The sequence below is a fragment of the Siphateles boraxobius genome, unplaced genomic scaffold, assembly GCF_051911475.1.
Source record: "Siphateles boraxobius isolate OS27281-9 unplaced genomic scaffold, OSU_SipBor_1 61, whole genome shotgun sequence".
NCBI classification, from domain to species: Eukaryota; Metazoa; Chordata; class Actinopteri; order Cypriniformes; family Leuciscidae; genus Siphateles; species Siphateles boraxobius.
The window spans coordinates 87,495-108,160 of NW_027509188.1; the positions used below are offsets into that span (position 1 = coordinate 87,495).

At 38.1% G+C, this 20,666-nt stretch overlaps 1 protein-coding gene across 1 annotated transcript; it reads right to left on the reverse strand.

Moving 5' to 3' along the window:
- Positions 1-76: 76 nt before the first annotated feature.
- On the reverse strand, positions 77-16,253 carry LOC143718441 (uncharacterized). The gene is made up of 5 exons (XM_077209502.1): positions 14,010-16,253; positions 13,741-13,862; positions 7,590-7,734; positions 7,433-7,507; positions 77-531 (listed from the first exon to the last, which is right to left on the reverse strand). Exons 1-5 carry the CDS (start codon positions 14,137-14,139, stop codon positions 419-421), a joined length of 585 nt encoding a protein of 194 aa, XP_077065617.1. The 5' UTR covers positions 14,140-16,253; the 3' UTR covers positions 77-418.
- Positions 16,254-20,666: the final 4,413 nt, after the last annotated feature.

Consider the following 20,666-nt stretch of genomic DNA (forward strand, 5'->3'; position numbering starts at 1 on the left):
TATTCACATTTACTCTCACTTAATGCAAACAGTCTCCGTATATGTAAATATTTTCATTGCATTCAGGAACACACTACTACTCCAAAATATTTTTATTGATGTTGACAAACAGGGTAAAGTACAGAGTGCATATAGTATTAAAATATTAACTGCACTTACAACATGAATCAAGCCAGCAACATAAATCAAGCAAAATAAAGCCTGTGGTAAACAACTTGACGATACTTTCACGTTTTGTTCTACAACCTAAATTGCACACACCTATACTGAAAACATGAATTTAAGTTATGTTAATAAGTATCTAGACGTTTGGGTGTGAATGTCCGGAGTGTACGTTGTAGAACAAAACGTTAAAGCATCGTCAAGTTAAGTTTACCACAAGCTTTATTTTACTAAAAAATTAACAATAAAAAAGCCACTAAAAAACTGTTTCTTTTTTCTTGTTTTGGAACCTCAGTTCTGCCAACTTGGAATTAATGGCCTGGCCCAACTGTCCAACAGTTGCCTTTTCGTGACGTTTTATGACAGCATCTGCAAAACAATACAAGAAGATACAAACTTTTGGATTAGTCAGTGGTTATGGTTAAAGGGTTAGTTTACCTAAAAATGTAAATTCTGTCATTATTCAGTCATTTTCATGTCATTCCAAACCCGTAAGATTCAGGGATGCAAACATGTATGGTCAAAAAAGAGAGAGGTAATCGAAGCCCTTGCCCCGCGGCAAATATCCAGATACTTACATTGCCACCAATCCCTGCCATCCCCGGCCCACCCCTATAGGCACCAGTGATGCACGGGGTCAATGTATAAACAACCTGCACCCGACCGACGTTTTCAACTAACCCGACCGCAACTCGGACCGCAAAAAAAAAGAAAGAAATATTGTACCCGACCCGCATTTTTTAAAAATAGTAAATGCTCATCGTAGCGTCATTATAGATGTGTGTGGCTTGTTTTATTCATTTATTTCGTTATTCATTTATTTCGTTTCATTTTCTTAACAATTAAGATGCATGTGTTTATTCAGTCTAATCTCCCCCGACTTTCCCAACAAAAATCCCGCCCCCTCTCAGAAAATACATAAAACTGACATAACTGAGCTATATGCGTTTAAAAGTAGCCTATTAAAATGGTACAATGGCATTGCTCAGTTCACGTGTTGGGAAATCAGGCATTTTGTCCCGCGTCAGCATTTATTCAAAAGTTAATAACGCTCAACATTCAAAAGGTAAATAAGGATTTCCCACTTGTATTAGTAGGCTTAGGCTCCCAGCAGGCACAGTACGTCAATGTGACGTCAGGAAGACGTTGGACTCCAACTAATCCAACGTCAGCCAGACGTCATATTTTGGTTGAAAATGAAAGTCAGGTTGACATCTAAACCCAACGTTTGTTTGGCGTCAAGCTCCAACGTCAGACAGATGTTGAATTTTGGCTGGAATAAGCACCGCAAAAAAATGTGACATGCATGGCAGCACATTAAATCTGTGAAGATCTCAGCAGAAGAGGAGTAAACAACTCAAACAGCATTACCAGCTTCACTTAATACTAACCAGACTGACTTTATTTCACTTCCGGTTTAATGAAATCAATAGTGGTATTTTAAATTCACCATGATGGTGGTTAGCGATTGCTTTAGTCGGACTCTTGACCCTTGACTCTTTATTATAAAATTTTCTCTGGCTGCTATAATTGTGTGTTTATAAAGCACATTTTTTGTGGCAAAAAAAACTAGAGAAAATGAGGTCAGGTGATGTTGGCAGTGTATTGATGATGAAGTCATCATCATGTAAGTGCTTGAGTCCCTGATCTTAATCAGAGTCTAATGTTTTGATTATATTGGACTTGTGTTTTTAATGTTGTTTTATAACAGAAGCCATTTCATTTTACAGCAAGAGAGCAATGTTGTTTATCAAATAATATAAAGGATTTTTAAAACATTTAATGCATTAAACTTTTTCTTCTACATTATTACTTAGAAATCAAGAATCAGCGTATGACTCTCAACAATGGTGACAATCAATGAAACGCTTTATGCTGCAGTGCATGCTGGGTACCACCAATCAAAACTCACCCATATCTCCCAGCATGCATTGTGGCATTAACAAATTATGCTGCTGGATTTTTTTGTAGCTCATGAGTTGATCTGATTATCAGGATATTTGTTTGATTGTCACCATTGTTGAGATTCATATGCTGTTTATTGATGTCTGTGTGTGTATAAGTAATGCCATAGATGAAAGGTTTTTGTGCACTAAATAGTATTTTTAAAAAACAAGTATATTATGTGATGACACCACTAGATATGCTGTAGAATCAAATGACTTCTATATGAAAACCACATTAAAACCAGAAGTATAAGTCAAATAATCAAAACATTAAACAAGATCAGGGATTCAGGCAATTACATGATGATATCATCAATAAACAGTCAACATCACCTGACCTCATTGTCTCATGGCTTTTTTAGCTACAAGTGTGCTTTATAAACACACAATTATAGCAACAAGAGAAAAAATTATATTAGCGAGTTAAGGATCAAGAGCACAACTAAAGCAAATGCTAACCACCATCATGGTGACTTTAAAATACAAAATATGATTTAATTAAAATTGAAATGAAATAAAGTAAATCTGGTTAGTTTTAAGTGAAGCTGGTAATAAGTGTACGGCCATGCATTTCACCTTTTTGTTTGGTTTATTCCAACCAAAATTCAACGACTGCACAACGTTGGAGCTTGACGTCAAACAAACATTGGATTTAGACGTCAACCCGACTTTCATTTTCAACCAAAATCCAACGTCTGACCGACGTCGTAGTCTATATCCCGTGCCTGCTGGGCTATTTCGCCACGTGGATGCCCAATTGAAGCTCTCACAAGCACAAAATGCAGGCATAGAATGTTAATAAAGTCTTTATTAACGCATTTTAGACGAACAAAAACAGGTAGGCTAAGCCAAAGACTGAGGCTACAATATCCATAAATAAATGTTCACAAATACCCATGAAAGTAAAACTGAAAGTACAGAAAAGTTAACCTGGGCTTTCTAGTGGAGCTTCCACTCCCCAGTCTTCACCTTTTCTCCACCGCCTCCATCTCTACCTGCAGACTGAGCTCGTGCGTTATCTTCGCGCCAGTTATTCAGCCAATAAAGTGTAGTAGGCCTATGTATTTAATAGAAAATTGTGTCTAGTACTATATAAATTACAAAGGTTTAATTGGCATCTTTATTTCAAACGACCCGACCGACCGTGACCCGAATATCATTAACAATATTTTTGGATGACTCGTAACCGCGGGTGACCACAGGCACCCGCTCATTTTGGATCAACCCGCGCATCACTGATAGGCACATATTGTAAAATGAAATTCAAATAAAGTTTTGACAAAAAAAGATTTTATAAAAAGATAAACCTCACATATTTCAGCCTTTAAATCATTTTTCACAAAAAAGGTTTTATAAAAAAATATACCTCACATATTTCAGCCTTTAACTAATTTTTATAAAAAGAATGAGTCAAAAAAGATAAATTACTTGACATTTACATTAATGCACATTAGCTTATCTTTTATTATTAATAGTAAAATTCGGTCTGACTTTCCCGTGGCGTCTGTCGTTGCTATGCAACCATGCACTGCCCTCTCGACAACGGCAAATAAGTTTTAGTAGCTAATGGATTTCCACCACCGAAAAACGCTTGCTGTAGCTCTGCTACAAGATTTATTAACAGGCTGATAGAGGCAACCGTGGTGGACAGTCAACGTGTCATTTTATAGGTTTATATATTTTAAAATACACGCCACTGATCAATGCTACAAAAACACAAAGTTCTTCATCAGATTCACTGATAGTTCATCACGTTTTGAGGATGGCACGCTACTCAGGTAAAGATGATTCTGGACAGCGAGGAAGAATTCCCCTTTTCCTCAGAGGAAGATTGAAACTCAAATGACGAACAGTTGTATTTTGAAGAGAGCTTACCCTGCCAAGGATACGGAGTAAGTTGTTTAGTGTTATATAACTTCTGATAATATAGTTCTCATATAAATGTAAGATTATAGTTTTGGCTAGCTTTTGACATATTATGGGAAATATTGCCTTACAATGTCCCTTACTTTCGTGTAGGCTATGCTCGTGAATCATACTGAGTAAGTAAACAGACGTAATATTTTACTGATGAAATGTAATTTTGTTCTTGTACACAGCAAAATCACCAGTGTTAAATTAACACTGCTCAGTGTTTATATGAGTCCACACTCAGAGAGTGTTAAATGAACACTGAAGCAGTGCTAAAGTTAATGAGATAATTAAGTAATTAATTAAGTGATAATTGAGCATTATTGACGACACCTGATGTTAACAAGCAGAATCACTGAAGGAGAAAATCGTAATTGGTATGTTACCATTATGGAGATCAGTGTTTGCTTTAGTTGGGCTCGGGCTCTTGACCCTTACATCATTAACTTTAGTTTTTTGTTTGGCTGTTATACCTGCCTGATGAACAAAGAGAAAAGGTGATATGATGTTTTTGGTTGTGTTTTAACAATCAATAGTTGGCCTGAATCACTGAACTCATTGAGAGCATAATTTCAGAGTTAAGATTACCTTATGGATTATAGCAGCACTGTCATTGTGGAGTATGCATTTTTTTAGCTTTTTCAATTAAATCCAAATGATCAAATCATTACAAAAAAAAACACCTTAAAAAGTATTTCAGGTAGGCACATACAGACATCAAGAATTAGCGTATGAATCTCAACAATGGTGACAAACAGATGACCTCTGAACATAAGCTCATTATTTATTCATGCAGCAATGCATGAGATTTGATTGGTTGCATCCAGAATACACTGCAAAATGCTTTATAATTGTCACCATTGTTGAGTCACAGGCTGGTTCTTGATGTCTGTTTTAAAAAGAAAAAAAAAGTTTTGTATGTGATTAAGTTTTAAGAAATTATTTGGATTACATTGTAAAGGTTGCAAATATTATGATTTTCAAGGACAGTGCTGCTATAACCAATAAAGTAAATGTAACCCAGAAATTGGGCTCTATTCAGGTCAAATGATGGTGAGATGATGATAATAATGTTAAAACACAACCAACACCATCAAATCACCTTTTCTCTTTGTTCATCTGGCTGTTATAACTCAGGTACAGCAGCCAAACAAAGAACTAAAGTTAAAGACTTAAGGGCCAAGAGCCCAACTAAAGCAAACACTGATCTCCATAATGGTAACATACCAATTACGATTTTCTCCTTCAGTGATTCTGCTTGTTAACATCAGGTGTCTTCGAAAATGCTCAATTATCACTCAATTAATCACTTAATTATCTCATTAACTTTAGCACTGCTTCAGTGTTCATTTAACACTCTCTGAGTGTGGACTCAGCAAAATCACCAGTGTTAAATTAACACTGCTCAGTGTTTATATGTGTATGAAATAAATTTTTAATCCATCTCCATTAGTGCTTGATAATGACCATAATACCTACAGTTTATTTGATTGTTATCAGCATGCTCAAGTTTTTTTATTTTTTTACAGGTGAACATTTCCAAGCACCTGTTCCGAAGAGAACAAAGACAAACGAGCAACATGCAGTCCACTCTGTCATGGAAAACAGAGGCTGATGTTGACATTGTTCCACAGACTCTAAGATTCCTGCCTGCACGGGAAACTGGACCGCAACTGAGCTGTCAACTCTGTGCCACAACACCAATGCTCATACTGCCAAGGCAACTTATGTTTTAAATTAAATTTAAAATATCCTAACTGTTTGACTTTTTTAACTTGACAGTTCAATATATTACCGTTGTACAGTAGAATTTAGATATGTCCCAATGTAATAATACTAACACTAATCCAAATAAATTATCATCAAAACTGAAATTTTTAAGCAATAATCCATGTTTTAATTTGAACAGTAAAGCTCATTGTGCAGCATGTTATTTGACAAAAAGTTTATTTAATTTCATATGATTAAAATTGATGATAAATGATAAAATTTGTGTTTTATGTCTTCATTTTATTACCAGAAAAAACACAACACAGAATTAGTGTGAAATTTGTTTTCATATTTTTTTTTTAAATGTATACGTTTAATGATTCATAATACACTATTTCAATTAATTAGACATACTTTTTGATTGCTAAAAAATTTACACCACGTATCCGTAACACGCCCCCCCCCCGAAAAAAAATCCTAGGGGAAACACTGTAACTCGTGTAATCGCTCAGTGTTTCAGCAGTGGAAAGACGTCAATAAAACAGCTTAGCTTGTCACTAGCATTATATTTACCTCAGCAGAAGTCATCCAGTGTCCACAACTTGTTGGTTCCTATAAATGAACTACATTAGCGTATATATTATATTTCACTTAAACTGTTAATGATATCTTGATTATTTAATGTATGTTTAAAATATCTTTCATGAAAATGACAGCAACTGTGTAAATTATTATATTTCATTATTACATGGCTTGGTAGAATTCCAATGTAGAATGTGGTCTGTTATTTCTTGATAACAGCTGCTAAGTATAACAGACCGTTGCCATGAAAAACAGAGCATTGCCATGGACGCAGTTCAGAGACGGAACAGACTATTTTCTTTAGCGGAAGCAAAAGAAATAAATCGTTTTTAAATTAATAAACTCCTTTTTAAATCAATATTTTGAGTCAAATTATTGATTTATTTGGTAGGTAGCCATGTAATAAGCGGGATAATGTATAGCGAGGCGGTCGTTATAGCGAATACCACTCCGCTTCGCGTCGGGCTCCTAGTCAGCATGTCGGGGTGGTATTCGTTATAACAACCGCCTCGCTATACATTATCCCTTACATAACAAATTAGAGTAAAAACTTAAGTTAATGCAAAAACTGCCTTATGTTCAGTTTACATGTTTTTATACAATGTATTGGGTGTTGATTATTATATCTAAAAAATAAATAGCATCTGAATTTAGGCTAAAAGTCTAGGCTCTGTTGTTAACCTTTAATGTTATAGTAATGTGTGGCTCCCGATATAGTTTACAGCATTAGCAGATTTTTTTTTAATCCTTGCGAAACGTTTAATTGCAATTTAATTAATTGAAAGACAAAGACAATTTTTTCATTAAACCAGTTAAAAAAAAAATAAAAAAAAATGGAAGTATATTAAAATATAAAATAACTAAAATATAACCGAGAAAAAAAAAATCCCGTTTTTAAGCCCCGGTCGGAACGCAAAAAGAATTTCTCGGGGGACCACAACATATTTGCCAAAGAGAGCAAAAACCTTGTAATTTTTCTCTCATTTTTCCCATCAAAATGTCTCTTTCGGGGCTGTTTATGACAGGCTCAAATACTCCTGTATTTGTTTTATATATTTGGTTTCTATATTTGCAGTCTATGGTTCAGTCATACGTTTAAACAGACCAATTAATAAACTTACCCATAATTGCTTTGACCATCCCTGAATCCAGGCAATCTCTTGCCTCTTCACCACATGCGGTCTTGGATTTTCCACCTAAATACCGAAAACAGTGATACTTGTAGGAAGAAACATTTAAAGTATAATGGTATATTACTATTAGTACTTGCAAATGTACCTCTAAGGTTACTTCGAAGAAGAGTCTCCATGTCAAAAACACTCAGGAGGAGACACCGGACCATAGCAGTGGACGTATTAGCATATGATGCTGCCCTCCATGCACTTCTGGAAACAAATACCCCTGATCCAGGATGGATTTCAACCTAAGGATACAACAACAAAAATGACAAGATAACAAAAGAAAAGAAAAGACAGACCATTTAGGCCAAAGTAGGGGTGGGCAATATGGCCAAAATCTTATTATTATTTTATCTTTGTTATTAAAACTAAGAACAAAGATGCCAATTACAAGTAGGGATGGGCATTTTTCCAAAAATATTGCATTCATATATTCGGGCTCATAAAAATCAAATGGTGTTTGTTGTCATAACCTTTTTTTTTATGTAAGCAATAAGGTACTGGAGGCTAGTGCTGTATGGAATAAGTCACGGCTGAAGGGCGTTGTTAGGCACGACGCGAAGCGGAGTCAGCCGTGACTTATTCACCATACAGCACTAGCCTCGAGTACCTTATTGCTTTTATAAAACGGTTACCACACAAAAAAATATTAAAGCTTTATTAATATTAAAATATTAAAGCTGAAAAAGACTGTCTTTATGAGTGAGTCAGTCGGTAGAGAAGACTTTTACATTGAAAGGATTCAAACTTGTGATCACGGAGAAGAAAGACGCAACTGACAGATGAGGTGACTATAGGCACGGAAAATCCCTTAACTGTTAAAAGGACAAGATATCTCAGCGGACATTCAAACTGATTTTTGTATTATGAATATAAGACTGACCTGAAGGAAAATGCTATGTCTACTGTAAATGCAGGTACACTCGCTTACTCGATCTCTCTCAATACTCTACTCTAGCTTAAATGAACAATATCAATGAGATCAAACAAGTGTTTAAGTTGCTAAGGGTGGTTGCTAGGGGTGTTGTGTAGTGATCAGTGGTGGAGGAAGTACTGAATCTCAGTACTTAAGTAAAAGTACAAATAACCAGAGACATATTTTATTTAGTGAAAGTAGAAGTACCACAATGACAACCCTACTTAAGTAAAAAGTACCTGATTTTAAATGTACTTTAATTATTAAAAGTAAAAGTACTTGCATAACAATTTATTCTCTTAATGTCTATATTCTAATGATTAATAAAACAGTTAATCCTAACTCATTCAACCTAATAATCCTATAATGATGTTCAATAATGATGGAAAAGCCGTTATTGTTTAAGTTTTTGTCACCATTTCAGAACAAGCTTGCAATTAGGCAATATACACATCAAGCTTAATTTGACGGGGTTTGGCTGTAAACGCGATTAATTTATGGCGTAATTCTGAACCTCTTGGCTTGCCATACTAATCCCAGGGCTCTCAAGTGTCATGCATTGAGCGTGACGGTCACTCATTTCGGTCTTTTGTCACGCTCTCCCGACACACATTGTATTTCCACGCTGAATAACTATTTGTAATATATTTTAGGGATGCACGATATATCGACCACATATCGATATCGGCCGATAAATGGTCTTTTTTGATGTTATCGTTATCGATCCGATAAGAAAATTGGGCCGATATATCAAAGCCGATAGATAATAGATTATTTACTTCAGTTGAGAGATGCCGCTGTTCGCCATGATGGTTCTGAATGATTGGATTCACTTCGAAAAGGAAGATACAGTTCAGTGCAACATGTGCAGAACAAATCTGTCACATAGGCTTCATAACATTATAATAAAAACACGCCTGTAAAAGAATGTTGTGAATTCTTGTTCGCCAGTGTTTCAGCGCGACGAGCACGCTGTGGTGGAAAGAGCGCATCTATGGAGTTAAGCCTTCATGACAAGCACAGTCGAGTTCTCTTGAGCATTCGCAGCATTCTGTGCCATTGTAAGTTGTAATATGTTTATTTTGTGTATATATATCTGATTAATCTAATATAGGATGCGTTTGGTTGAGTTAATGAACGATGCAGTAGCGCTTCATTGTAGGCTACCGGTGATCATCTTTATAGCCTATTTAGCGTGCGCGCAGCTCAAACAGCAATGCACATTTATAACTATAATTGGGACTGTCATATACATGCCATTATAATGAGAACACTATTGTAATAAAACGTTGTGAATTCTCTGGGTTTAGTTGCCGTTTCAGCGCGTTGTTGTGGGAATAGCGCGTCCAGAACAGGGATTAGCTTACTACAACATTATGACCAGCACAAGTTCGATTAGGCATTCACGTCATTTTTTGCAGATAAGTCGTAATATAAAGTTGATGTAAAATAAATATCTGATTAATCTCACATATGATGCGTTTCGTGGATTTAAACAACCTGCTAGAAAAGTTCTTCAGTTTCCCGGTGCTCGTTCTCTTCAACATCAGATTAAACAACAATGCAAAACATTAAAAGCTATGATTGGGACTGTCATATAATTATAATTGTATTCACTATTGTAATAAATTTGTAAATTCTTTGGGTTTGCATTCTTCAGCAACCGTTGAGTTGATTAACCTTCTAGCAAAGCGATTCGGTTTAACGTTCGTTCTCTTCAGCTTCAGCGCGCGCAGCTCACACAGCAATGTCATTTGAAACAGTAACTAAGCTATTAAAGATGTTTAATATCACTGTAATATTAAAAATGTCTATTTTTTTCAAAAACATTGTGTTATAATTAATAACTACCATTATTTTGTTCTCGTATTATTTTCATCAATGATATGGTTTGATAAAAATAATTTCCTTATTGTCCGTGCAGAGGCGATTCCATTTTATTGATCCATTTTGTTTCTTTATATGCAGCCCAATGTTATCCAATGACTTGTTTGCATTATTTAGGTATTTAATTTTTTGTTAGGCAATAGATTTTTTGATAACACTTTACAATAAGGTCTCATTTGTTAATGCATTAACTAATAGAGAGCAATAGCCTTTGTTATAGTAGTTAATAAAATATGTGTGTTCATGTTAGTTCACAGTGCATTGACTAATGTTAACAGATACAACTTTCTTAAAAATGTCTTATAAAATTGTTGGTTCATGCTAACTAATGCTAACAAAATTAAACCTTATTATAAAGTGTTACCATTTTTTTTAATAAAGAAAGTTGCCCATAGGAGTGTAAAATTAATTTTAAAAGTTAAGGAATCTTACACTGGTTCAAACTAGGCTATACTGTATTTGTTGTAATGTCTGTCTGTGTTCCCCCGGTCTTTGTGCTTTTGGTTCAGTCCTGTTCAGTTTTCCCGCTCCTCGTTTGTGTTCATGTATACCACGCCCCCTTGTTATCTTGTTTAGCTTGTTTGGCCTTGTATTTAAGCCCTGTGTTTCAGTCCAGTCTTTGTGAGTTCTTGTTGTTGTACCTTGATGTTGGTGGTTCTGTTCCTGAGTCTTGTGCCCTAGCCAGAGTCTTTATGTAATTTGAGTTTATTAAATAAAGTGTGCTGCAATTGGATCCTGCTTCCTCCTTGCTTCCACCTCATCATAACAGAAGAACTCAACGCCAATGGATCCAGCAGTTGTTAGCAACCAGGCCTTAAGGAAATTCCTATCATCTCTGTCTCAAGATGGCCAGCCCTTGGAGAGGTATGTGAGGGACTTTTTGGCGTGTTGTCATCTGGGAGCGCTAAATGACGCCCAGCTCGTGGACCTGTTTTGTAGCGGGCTGGATTGGCACATCGCTCAAGTGATGCCGGAGGATCATACTGGCTGGACCCTGAAAGGGTTTGTTGATCTGGCCCTTTCCTTGGGCGGTTCGGCACTTGCAGAGCCTGAGTTTCCCCGCGTCACGCCAGTCAGCGGGTCTGACACCGGATCGGTCTATGGGCGTTCAGGGCTGATGTCCAGCTTGGCAGATTCCCCGCTAAGGTCCGTACGGTCTGCAAGGATCACCGTCCTGCCTGAATCTCGTCCCGTCAAACCAGTTCCAGAGCCCGTCCAGCCAGAGCCTGTCCAGCCAGAGCCCGTCCAGCCAGAGCCCGTCCAGCCAGAGCCCGTCCAGCCAGGGACCGTCCAGCCAGGGACCGTCCAGCCAGGGACCGTCCAGCCAGGGACCGTCCAGCCAGGGACCGTCCAGCCAGAGACCGTCCAGCCAGAGACCGTCCAGCCAGAGACCGTCCAGCCAGAGACCGTTCTCGTCACGTCTTCCCAGTCAGAGACTGATCACGCCACGCATGCGCCGCCTGAGCCCTCAGTGACCGCAACACTAGCCATTATGGCCACAGCCATGTGGTGTGTGTGGGCTACGCACACACTTGAGCCGGTGTCCGCTGATCCTGCGCCAGAGCCCGCTGATCCTGCGCCAGAGCCCGCTGATCCTGCGCCAGAGCCCGCTGATCCTGCGCCAGAGCCCGCTGATCCTGCGCCAGAGCCCGCTGATCCTGCGCCAGAGCCCGCTGATCCTGCGCCAGAGCCCGCTGATCCTGCACCAGAGCCCGCTGATCCTGCGCCAGTCCTGTTCAGCCCAGAGTTTCCTTCACCGCTGGTCCTGCCCAGCCTAAAGCCCTCTTCACCGCTGGTTCTGCCTCTTTCTCCTGAGCCGGTGCCTTCTCCAGGCTACGACCCCGTAGCTACCCCCAAGAATTTTTTGGGGGGGGGCAGTAGGCCACCACCATGGCCACCCGAAGGGTCCTCTCCAGCATGGCCGCCCGAAGGGTCTTCACCGCCGTGGCCGCCCGAAGGGTCTTCACCGCCGTGGCCGCCCGAGGGGTCTTCACCGCCGTGGCCGCCCGAGGGGTCTTCACCGCCGTGGCCGCCCGAGGGGTCTTCACCGCCGTGGCCGCCCGAGGGGTCTTCACCGCCCTGGACGCCCGAGGGTCCGACAGCTCCGCCCTGGACGCCCGAAGGGTCTGCTCCGCCCAGGACGCCCGAGGGTCCGACAGCTCCGCCCTGGACGCCCGAGGGTCCGACAGCTCTGCCCTGGACGCCCTAGGGTCCGACAGCTCCGCCCCGGACGCCCGAGGGTCCGACAGCTCCGCCCTGGACGCCCGAGGGTCCGACAGCTCCGCCCTGGACGCCCGAGGGTCCGACAGCTTCGCCCTGGATGCCCGAGGGTCCACAGCCTGCTCCGCCCTGGTCACGCCCTCAGCCTGCTCCGCCGTGGCCTCGCCCTCAGCCTGCTCCGTCGTGGACACGCCCACAGCCTGCTCCGCCCTGGCAGTCTGTTCGTCCAGCTCCGCCCATGTTCCATGGCCCAGGTCCGCCATCGCAAGACCCCGGTCCCGTTCCCTGCACGGACCTGGCCCGCCATCCCTCCCCCGGGACCGCCTCCGCTCCACCACCCTCCCGAACTATGTCTCTAGTTTTGATGGGCGTCGGGAGCCGCCCATAGAGGGGGGGCTATGTTGTAATGTCTGTCTGTGTTCCCCCGGTCTTTGTGCTTTTGGTTCAGTCCTGTTCAGTTTTCCCGCTCCTCGTTTGTGTTCATGTATACCACGCCCCCTTGTTATCTTGTTTAGCTTGTTTGGCCTTGTATTTAAGCCCTGTGTTTCAGTCCAGTCTTTGTGAGTTCTTGTTGTTGTACCTTGATGTTGGTGGTTCTGTTCCTGAGTCTTGTGCCCTAGCCAGAGTCTTTATGTAATTTGAGTTTATTAAATAAAGTGTGCTGCAATTGGATCCTGCTTCCTCCTTGCTTCCAACTCATCATAACAGTATTGTATATGTTTGATTTATGTTAAAAGTGTTTGAGACAAGGCTTTTAATGGTGAGCCTTTTGTTTATGTATACAGGCTATCAAAGTATATAAAAATTTTAAATTAGATTTATCGGCCAATATATCGGTTATCGGCTTTCAAATGTAAAGAATTATCGGTTATCGGTATCGGCCAAAATGTTCATATCGGTGCATCCCTAATATATTTAAAATGCCGCAGCGCCCAAAACTCTGGCCGCGCCGCTCTCATAGCACTGTGGAACCGGCATGAATCAAGCGCGTTTCCTCTGGTGTTGTTCGTCGAGCTACACAATAGCCAATCAGAAAATAGTACTATTGTATCTGGGTAAGATTTAACGCAACAACCAATGAAAAAAAGGGGTTAGGCTTATTCTTAAAAAACTGGAAAAGTATTAGAACGTTTAGAAAAATCAAAACAAGGAAGTTTTTTTTGTCAAAGAAAACTACATATCAAAAGAAAGAATTTAAATGACTTGGATTTGGTGTCTGAGAACTTACACTAGTGTTGGCTGGATTATCTTGAGATGGTACTGGGTATTGCCCAGGTGTTGTTACCATTTGTTTAAGCTCCTCAACAGACTGTTGAATAACACGAAGTGACTCTTCGATGTTTCCCAGTCCTAAAATGCAAAAGCAACAAGATACTTCGCATTGAGGGTATGAGTAAGGAATTTGCAAAAGAAATATATAATATTCCTAAAATGTTGTGATGTGTGTTACATTTTAAGAGACGTAAATAAATAAGGCACATATTGTGCAGATCTTACTCTCTACAACAAATTCTCGTAGTTCCGATATGTCCTCCCGTATGTCCTTGTATGGTTGTGGCAAGTCTTTTTTCTGCATCTGGATCTTCTCCATAAGTGCTCTTTGCTGTGAGACTTTCATTGTGTTCATCTTGGTGTATAAACAATAAATAAATGTGTGAATAACATGCACCTCACAAAGAAAAACAAATAAAATGAAATGGCCTCCACACGGACAATAAGGAAATAATATGAAAATAATAAGAGAGCCATAAAAGTGCTAGTTTTATTAATAATAATGCAATGTTTTTGCAAAAAATATCAAACATTTTTAATATTACACAGTAATAGTTTACTATCTTTAATACATTTATTACTGTTTCAAATAACATCATTGTTGTTTAAGCTGTGTGCGCTGAAGCTGAATTAAACTGAAGACCTTTGCTAGAAGGTTAATAACTCAACGGAACGCATCCTATAAAAAATAAATCAGATATTTATACAAAATAAACAATATTACAACTTACATTTGCACAAAATCATGCACAGATGAACTTTAACCATGTTAAGTAGTCAGAATGTGTAACTCCTGTTATGGATGCACTCTTACCTTAACAACACACTGAAACGCATATGGAAGTTGAGCTTCACGCTCACGCGTGAGCAAGACGATCAACTATAATTTCATTTTTATAAAAACGTGTTTAATTTAAATGTTTGTAAACGAATCAGTTAATTTTAACCTTCAGTATTATAGTATTTGTAGAACCAACTGACTTCCTGTATAGTTTACAGAATTGTGATGTGATCTGGAAAAACCAGTCAGCTGGTACGTTTTCAGTAAGGTCTAAAAATAGGTCAAATATTATTTTTTTGTCAAAATTAGGTTTTCATTAAATTATTATTCTATAACATCTTGTCTATCATCTCTGAATATATCTTGGCAAAATTCACTAGTTTAGTGCAGAAAAATAGCGATTTATAATGGCAAGCTGAAAAGAACACTTTCTCTTTGAGAACATGCACGGCAGAGGTAAAAAAGAAAAGAAAGTCGCCCACAACTAGGGGTGGGCGATATGGCAAAAATATCATATCACGATTTTTTTCAGGAAAATCACGATTCACGATTTTATCACGATTCTTGGTTTTACTATTTTGTGACTGAGCATTACAGCCAAACTAATGTCCATATTTTAAAAACAAAGCCTTAGGTAACAAAATATAAAATAAAAAAGAATGGCAGACAGGGGCGAAGATAAAACATTTTTCATTATTTTCTTTGTTATTAAATATTAAGATCAAAGATACACATTACACATACACAACTTAATATACAAATTAAATAAACAGTGCTTTATGTTTTCAGCTACAGTAGGTGTATTTAACAGTAGCATTGAAGAAAGTAATTAAATGAACATAAAACAAAACATAGACTTCACTGTATAAATTATACATGATACTTATTAAAGCTACTATTAAAAGTTATCAGTCAAGAGGAGTGAGTGATTTTCTCTTTGCATTTTGATGTTTTATTAACATTTAAGGGATAGTTCTCCTAAAAAAATATAATTGTCATAATTTACTCTCTCAAGTTCTTTTAAACTCGAATAAGTTTATTTCTTCTGTTGAAAATAAAAGTTATTTGGAAGAATGTGGGTAACCAAACAGTTGATGTACCCCAGTGACTTCCATAGTATATTTTTCTCCTATGGAAGTCAATGGGGATGAGCTACTGTTTGGATAGCCACATTCTTCAAAATATTAATATTAGAAAAATATTAGAAGGAAATTAATACAGGTTTGGAACAACATTAGAGTGCGTAAATAATGAGATACATTTTATTTGGGGGTGAACTATCTCTTTAAGGACAAGCGGCAGCATGTTTACTATTGATACTGTCTCTTTAAGAGCTGTGCGCGCCGCGTCTAATATACACGCATTTGACAAGCAGATTTTCTCTCAATTTTCTCAAGATTGCTTTCGCTTTAGACATAACTGACTTTGTTTATGTAAACCTTGTGTGTATTTGACAGTATTAGCACAATAAGACTCGAAAGATAACTTAGTCCAGTATCCAGGCGCTGGTAGACAGGCTTTTAGTGCATGTGAGCTTCACATGTACGCGCTGAGAAACGCACACGTTATAGAACAGCGCATCAGCACGCGAATTAATGTTTAACCGACAAGGCATTAAAGCACATGCAAATTATGAACTTTTGTGAACTGCAGTGTCTCATTCCGCTGCGTTAACATTTTATGTGAATATACGTCGCGTTGTTCAGCATGTTGGGCCAGAGGCGCCAGAACAGCAACTGATAGAATGCACGATACTACTATATTTCTTCGAAAGCAGATCGTGCAGACATTTTAATCGTCTACGATCAAAAATCGTCATATCGCACACCCCTACCCACAACTCTCTTTCTCTTAACTAGGGATGCACTATATAACGACCACATATCAATATCGGCCGATAAATGGCCATTTTTGATGTTATCGTTATCGATCCGATAAGAAAATTAGGCCGATATATCAAAGCTGATAGATAATAGATTGTACGGCAGTGTAGTGCTGCCACTAACGACTAATTTTCTAACGACTAATCTTTCGACTAATTTTTCGATTAGTCGACTAATCTAAACGACTAATTTAAAAAAAAAAATCAAGTGTTTGTTATTTCATTGTGTCCATTTAATTTTGAACTCAACTGAAGGGCCAAAACATAAAATGTCACCTGTTCAAAAACATTATGTATTAACAATCAAAGCATTAACTATCTGCATTTCCATTATGCTATACCATATTAGTCCTAATCTAATCCTCTATTAACAAACATGTATGTATTAATTAAATTAGCTCTTTGTTCATCTATGCTGTTAAATAAATTTTTATTAGCTTACTGTAAATTTTTTATGTACATTTCTGAAATGCATAACTGATAACATCACTCTGAATTGTAAAGTAGATGCAATACATGCATTTTCTGATATTGTGAACAGCGCTACACAAATAAATTGGAATTGAAAGAGTCTAGCCCACTACGCATAGCTCTGCCTAATAATGAGTCGCGCTGAAAGCAGGCAGGCAGATATGCAGCTCGCGTTTACACTTGCGTGCATGGCGGGCCCGTGCCGCGGTTTGCGTGAATGTGAAAATAACACGGACTCAGGTGCGCACTTGTTCAGGAAGTAAAGTAACCTGCGCATGCGTTTTAGCTTATTATGATGTATTTAGTTAAAAAAAACATATGTAAGGGATGATAGTGTTGATGATTTACCTTGGATACGAGCGAGAGTGAGCCTGCAGTGTATTCGTGCTTTGCGCGTGGAATCAGGGCAACACATTTGGAAATCCATTGTCTCCTCAAAAGAGTCCGTTTGAAAAACACAATACTGACCCGCGTTCTGTTTTCTATCATGCGCCGTGCACGTTTGCGATGGCATAATATGCACGCAAACGCACCAGTGTTCGATAGAATTAAGTTGAGTGTGAAACAGACCAACGCTGCGGGGGGCGCCGGGAACAATCGCGCTCGGACCGCAGCAAACGAGCCCACTTTGAAAGCACCGTCACCTGCCTCCGCAATTTTTCATATCAAAGCAGTGAAGGCGGGGCGGGAACGTGAAGGAAGAGGATAGCAGATTAACCAGCAGGCCGCGCACGGCGCACAGACTGCTGTGTGGAGGTGAATTAAAGTCAGCCGTTTGAGACGGGAGACCAAAAATAAATAGGCGGTCAATAGTAAAACGACACGTCGACTAAAAAAATTGCCGTTGACTAATTTGCATGGTCGATTACGTCGACTAAGTCGACTAATCGCGGCAGCACTACGGCAGTGTTTAAGTTACTGTGTGCTTGAAGAACAATTATAGTGCTCTGACTAGGGATGGGCGATATGGACTTAAAAATATATCACGATATTTTCTGGCATTTATTGTGATAACGATATCAATGACGATATAAATATAATACCATATTCACCACTGTTTTTGGCTACAAATGATAGCAGCATGCTAAGTAAAATGTACCCTTCATCAAATAGGCTCCTATAAAATACCAATTACCGTACATAAAATAATTTAAAAAACAGTAAAAATCCAAACACCATCCCTTGCAGAAATGGAAAAGTTGCATATATACGTTTCTTCTGTAAAAGTCCAGATAATGTTTAAATAGTGCAACTATACTGAAAAACATCACACAGTTCAAATCATTTACAAGTTTGAAATGTAAAAAAACTAACAACGAATAGTTATAGCAACTAATACTACTGTGAATTCTGATACTAATAACAATATAAACCGCACTAAGGATTGATGAGCTGCTGGGTTCATGAATATTATCACGTTTGCGCATTAGTTTCTTCTTGCTCATAAAAGCTGAATAATTCTAAATGAACTCCATTATTTTTACAGGAAAATACAACAAATAATATCATTTACATGTAGACGTCATGTACACTTCAATTCTGCGTGGTATGTAAGACTCTCTCTCTCATTCGTTAACATTCGTTCTCTTCAGCTTCAGTGCGCACAGTTCAAACAACAATGATGTCATTTGAAACAGTAAGCCTAATATTAAAGATGTTTACTATTACTGTAATATTAAAAATGTTTTTCATCAACAATATGGTTAAAATAATTTATTTATTGTCCATGCAGAGGCGATTCCATTTTATTTATCCATGGCACATGCATTTTGTTTCTTTATATGCAGCCCAATGTTTGCATTGTGTAGGTATTTTATTTTAATTAAACTTTTTGTTAGACAATAGATTTTTTTTGGTAACGCTTTACAAAAAGGTCTCATTTGTTAATGCATTAACTAACATGAACTAACAGAGAGCAATAGCCTTTGTTAATGTTAGTTAATAAAATATTTTTTATTTTTAGTTACAATAACAATATTGTCATTGTCACAAGTAATTGTTATTACCACTGTTAGTTTACAGTGCATTAATGTTAACAGATACAACTTTGGATCTTAAAAATGTCTTATAAAATGTTGAGCTTAACATCAACTAACTAAGATTAATAAATGCTGTAGAAGTATTGTTCATTAATTGTTGGTTCATGTTAACTAATGCTAACAAAATGAAACCTTATTATAAAGTGTTACCATTTTTTGATAAAGAAAGTTGGCCATAGGAGTGTAAAATTTATTTGAAAAGTTAAGGAATCTTACATGGTCAAACTAGGCTGGGCTACTGTTTTGTATTTTTTTTTATTTGTTGAAAAGTTTGGGACATGGCTTTTAATGGTGAGCCCTTTGTCTATACAGGCTATCAACGTATCAAAATTATCGAGATGGTCCTAACTGCAGAACAAGAAATCTAGGGGGAGGAATTGGATCCAGATCCAACTCCTCCCACCTTACATATACACCTTACATCAGTGGTTCTCAAACCTGTCCTGGCATACCCCCAACACTACACGTTTTCTTTGTCTCCCTTATCAAACACACCTGATTCAACTCATCAGCTCATTAACCCATGATAATGAGCTGATGAGTTGAATCAGGTGTGTTTGATTGCATTACTTTGCACTTGTATAGTCTTTTATTTTGGAATTTTAAGAGCAATAAACATATATTGCAATGTTAAGGAATTCATGTTTTTTCATTCAGATATGTAAATCAACGTATGAATTGCTATTAGTCAATAAATGGGGAGATAATCAATAACCGAAAATCGAAATCGAATCAGGCTGAAAAAATTAATCGTTAGATTAATTGATGCATCGAAAAAATAATCGCTAGATTAATCTTTTAAAAAATAATCGTTTATCCCAGCCCTAGTTACATACCATTTTACTTCTCCCCGGCTGTAGTGATTCTGCCCTGGTTGGAGTATTGCCCTGGTATTTAGGATTAGGCTTGGCAGATCTTTTGGACGGGTGCTTCCACTCCTCTCCCTCATCCTCATCCTCATCCTCCTGCATTGCCTCCAGGTACGACTCCAGTGTTGATGCCTTCTCTGCAACAGTTAAATAACATAAATTGTGTATTACAAATCCTTAAATAATGTTATATAATGGTAATGTTAATATCATTTTAGGTTTTAGCTCAAAGGGATAGTTTACCCAAAAATGACACTTAAGTCATCATTTACTCATCCTGGTGTTGCTCTAATGCCATTGCCTTGACAAAAAATGCTATCAGATTGTGCTAACCTTACCAACACTTTAATTATATTGTTTCAAGGGTAACGTTAGGGCTAGGATTTGGACAAAAACTTCAAAAAGCCTCAAACTACATGAACAGCAAAATCTGATTAATTATTTCCTCAGTAATGTATTGTTACAGGTAGCACAAAGAAATCGTCAGAACAACGTATGCGGCTGCCCCTCTTTCATGGTCGATGAACTAACGTTAACTAGCTAACGTTACTAGGGCTCAAAACGTAACTTATGCAGATCAAGACCCAACGGCCTATGTCAAGATGTTTGTAAATAATACATTACATTTCGGCTTGTTTTTCACAAATCCATATCATATAACACCAATACACTTGGAATATACAAGACGTGGACCATTATGTGATACGTTTTGCATATTTTTAATCAAGCTTGTCGCGTGCAAGACGCACGCGGAATTCACCTTTTGTGGTAAAAAATAATTTTTTACATTAACATTTAAATCGACATAATTGTTTACAAGATTATATGAATTAAAAACAG

Excerpts from the sequence above, each read along its gene's own strand:
- LOC143718441 (XM_077209502.1), bottom strand. The coding sequence starts at position 14,139 with ATGAACACAATGAAAGTCTCACAGCAAAGAGCACTTATGGAGAAGATC. Across the intron at positions 7,735-13,740 it reads ATAATCCAGCCAACACTAGT|GTTGAAATCCATCCTGGATC; the intron begins GTAAGTTCTCAG and ends TTGTATCCTTAG. Across the intron at positions 532-7,432 it reads GATGGTCAAAGCAATTATGG|ATGCTGTCATAAAACGTCAC; the intron begins GTAAGTTTATTA and ends ATTGTTTTGCAG.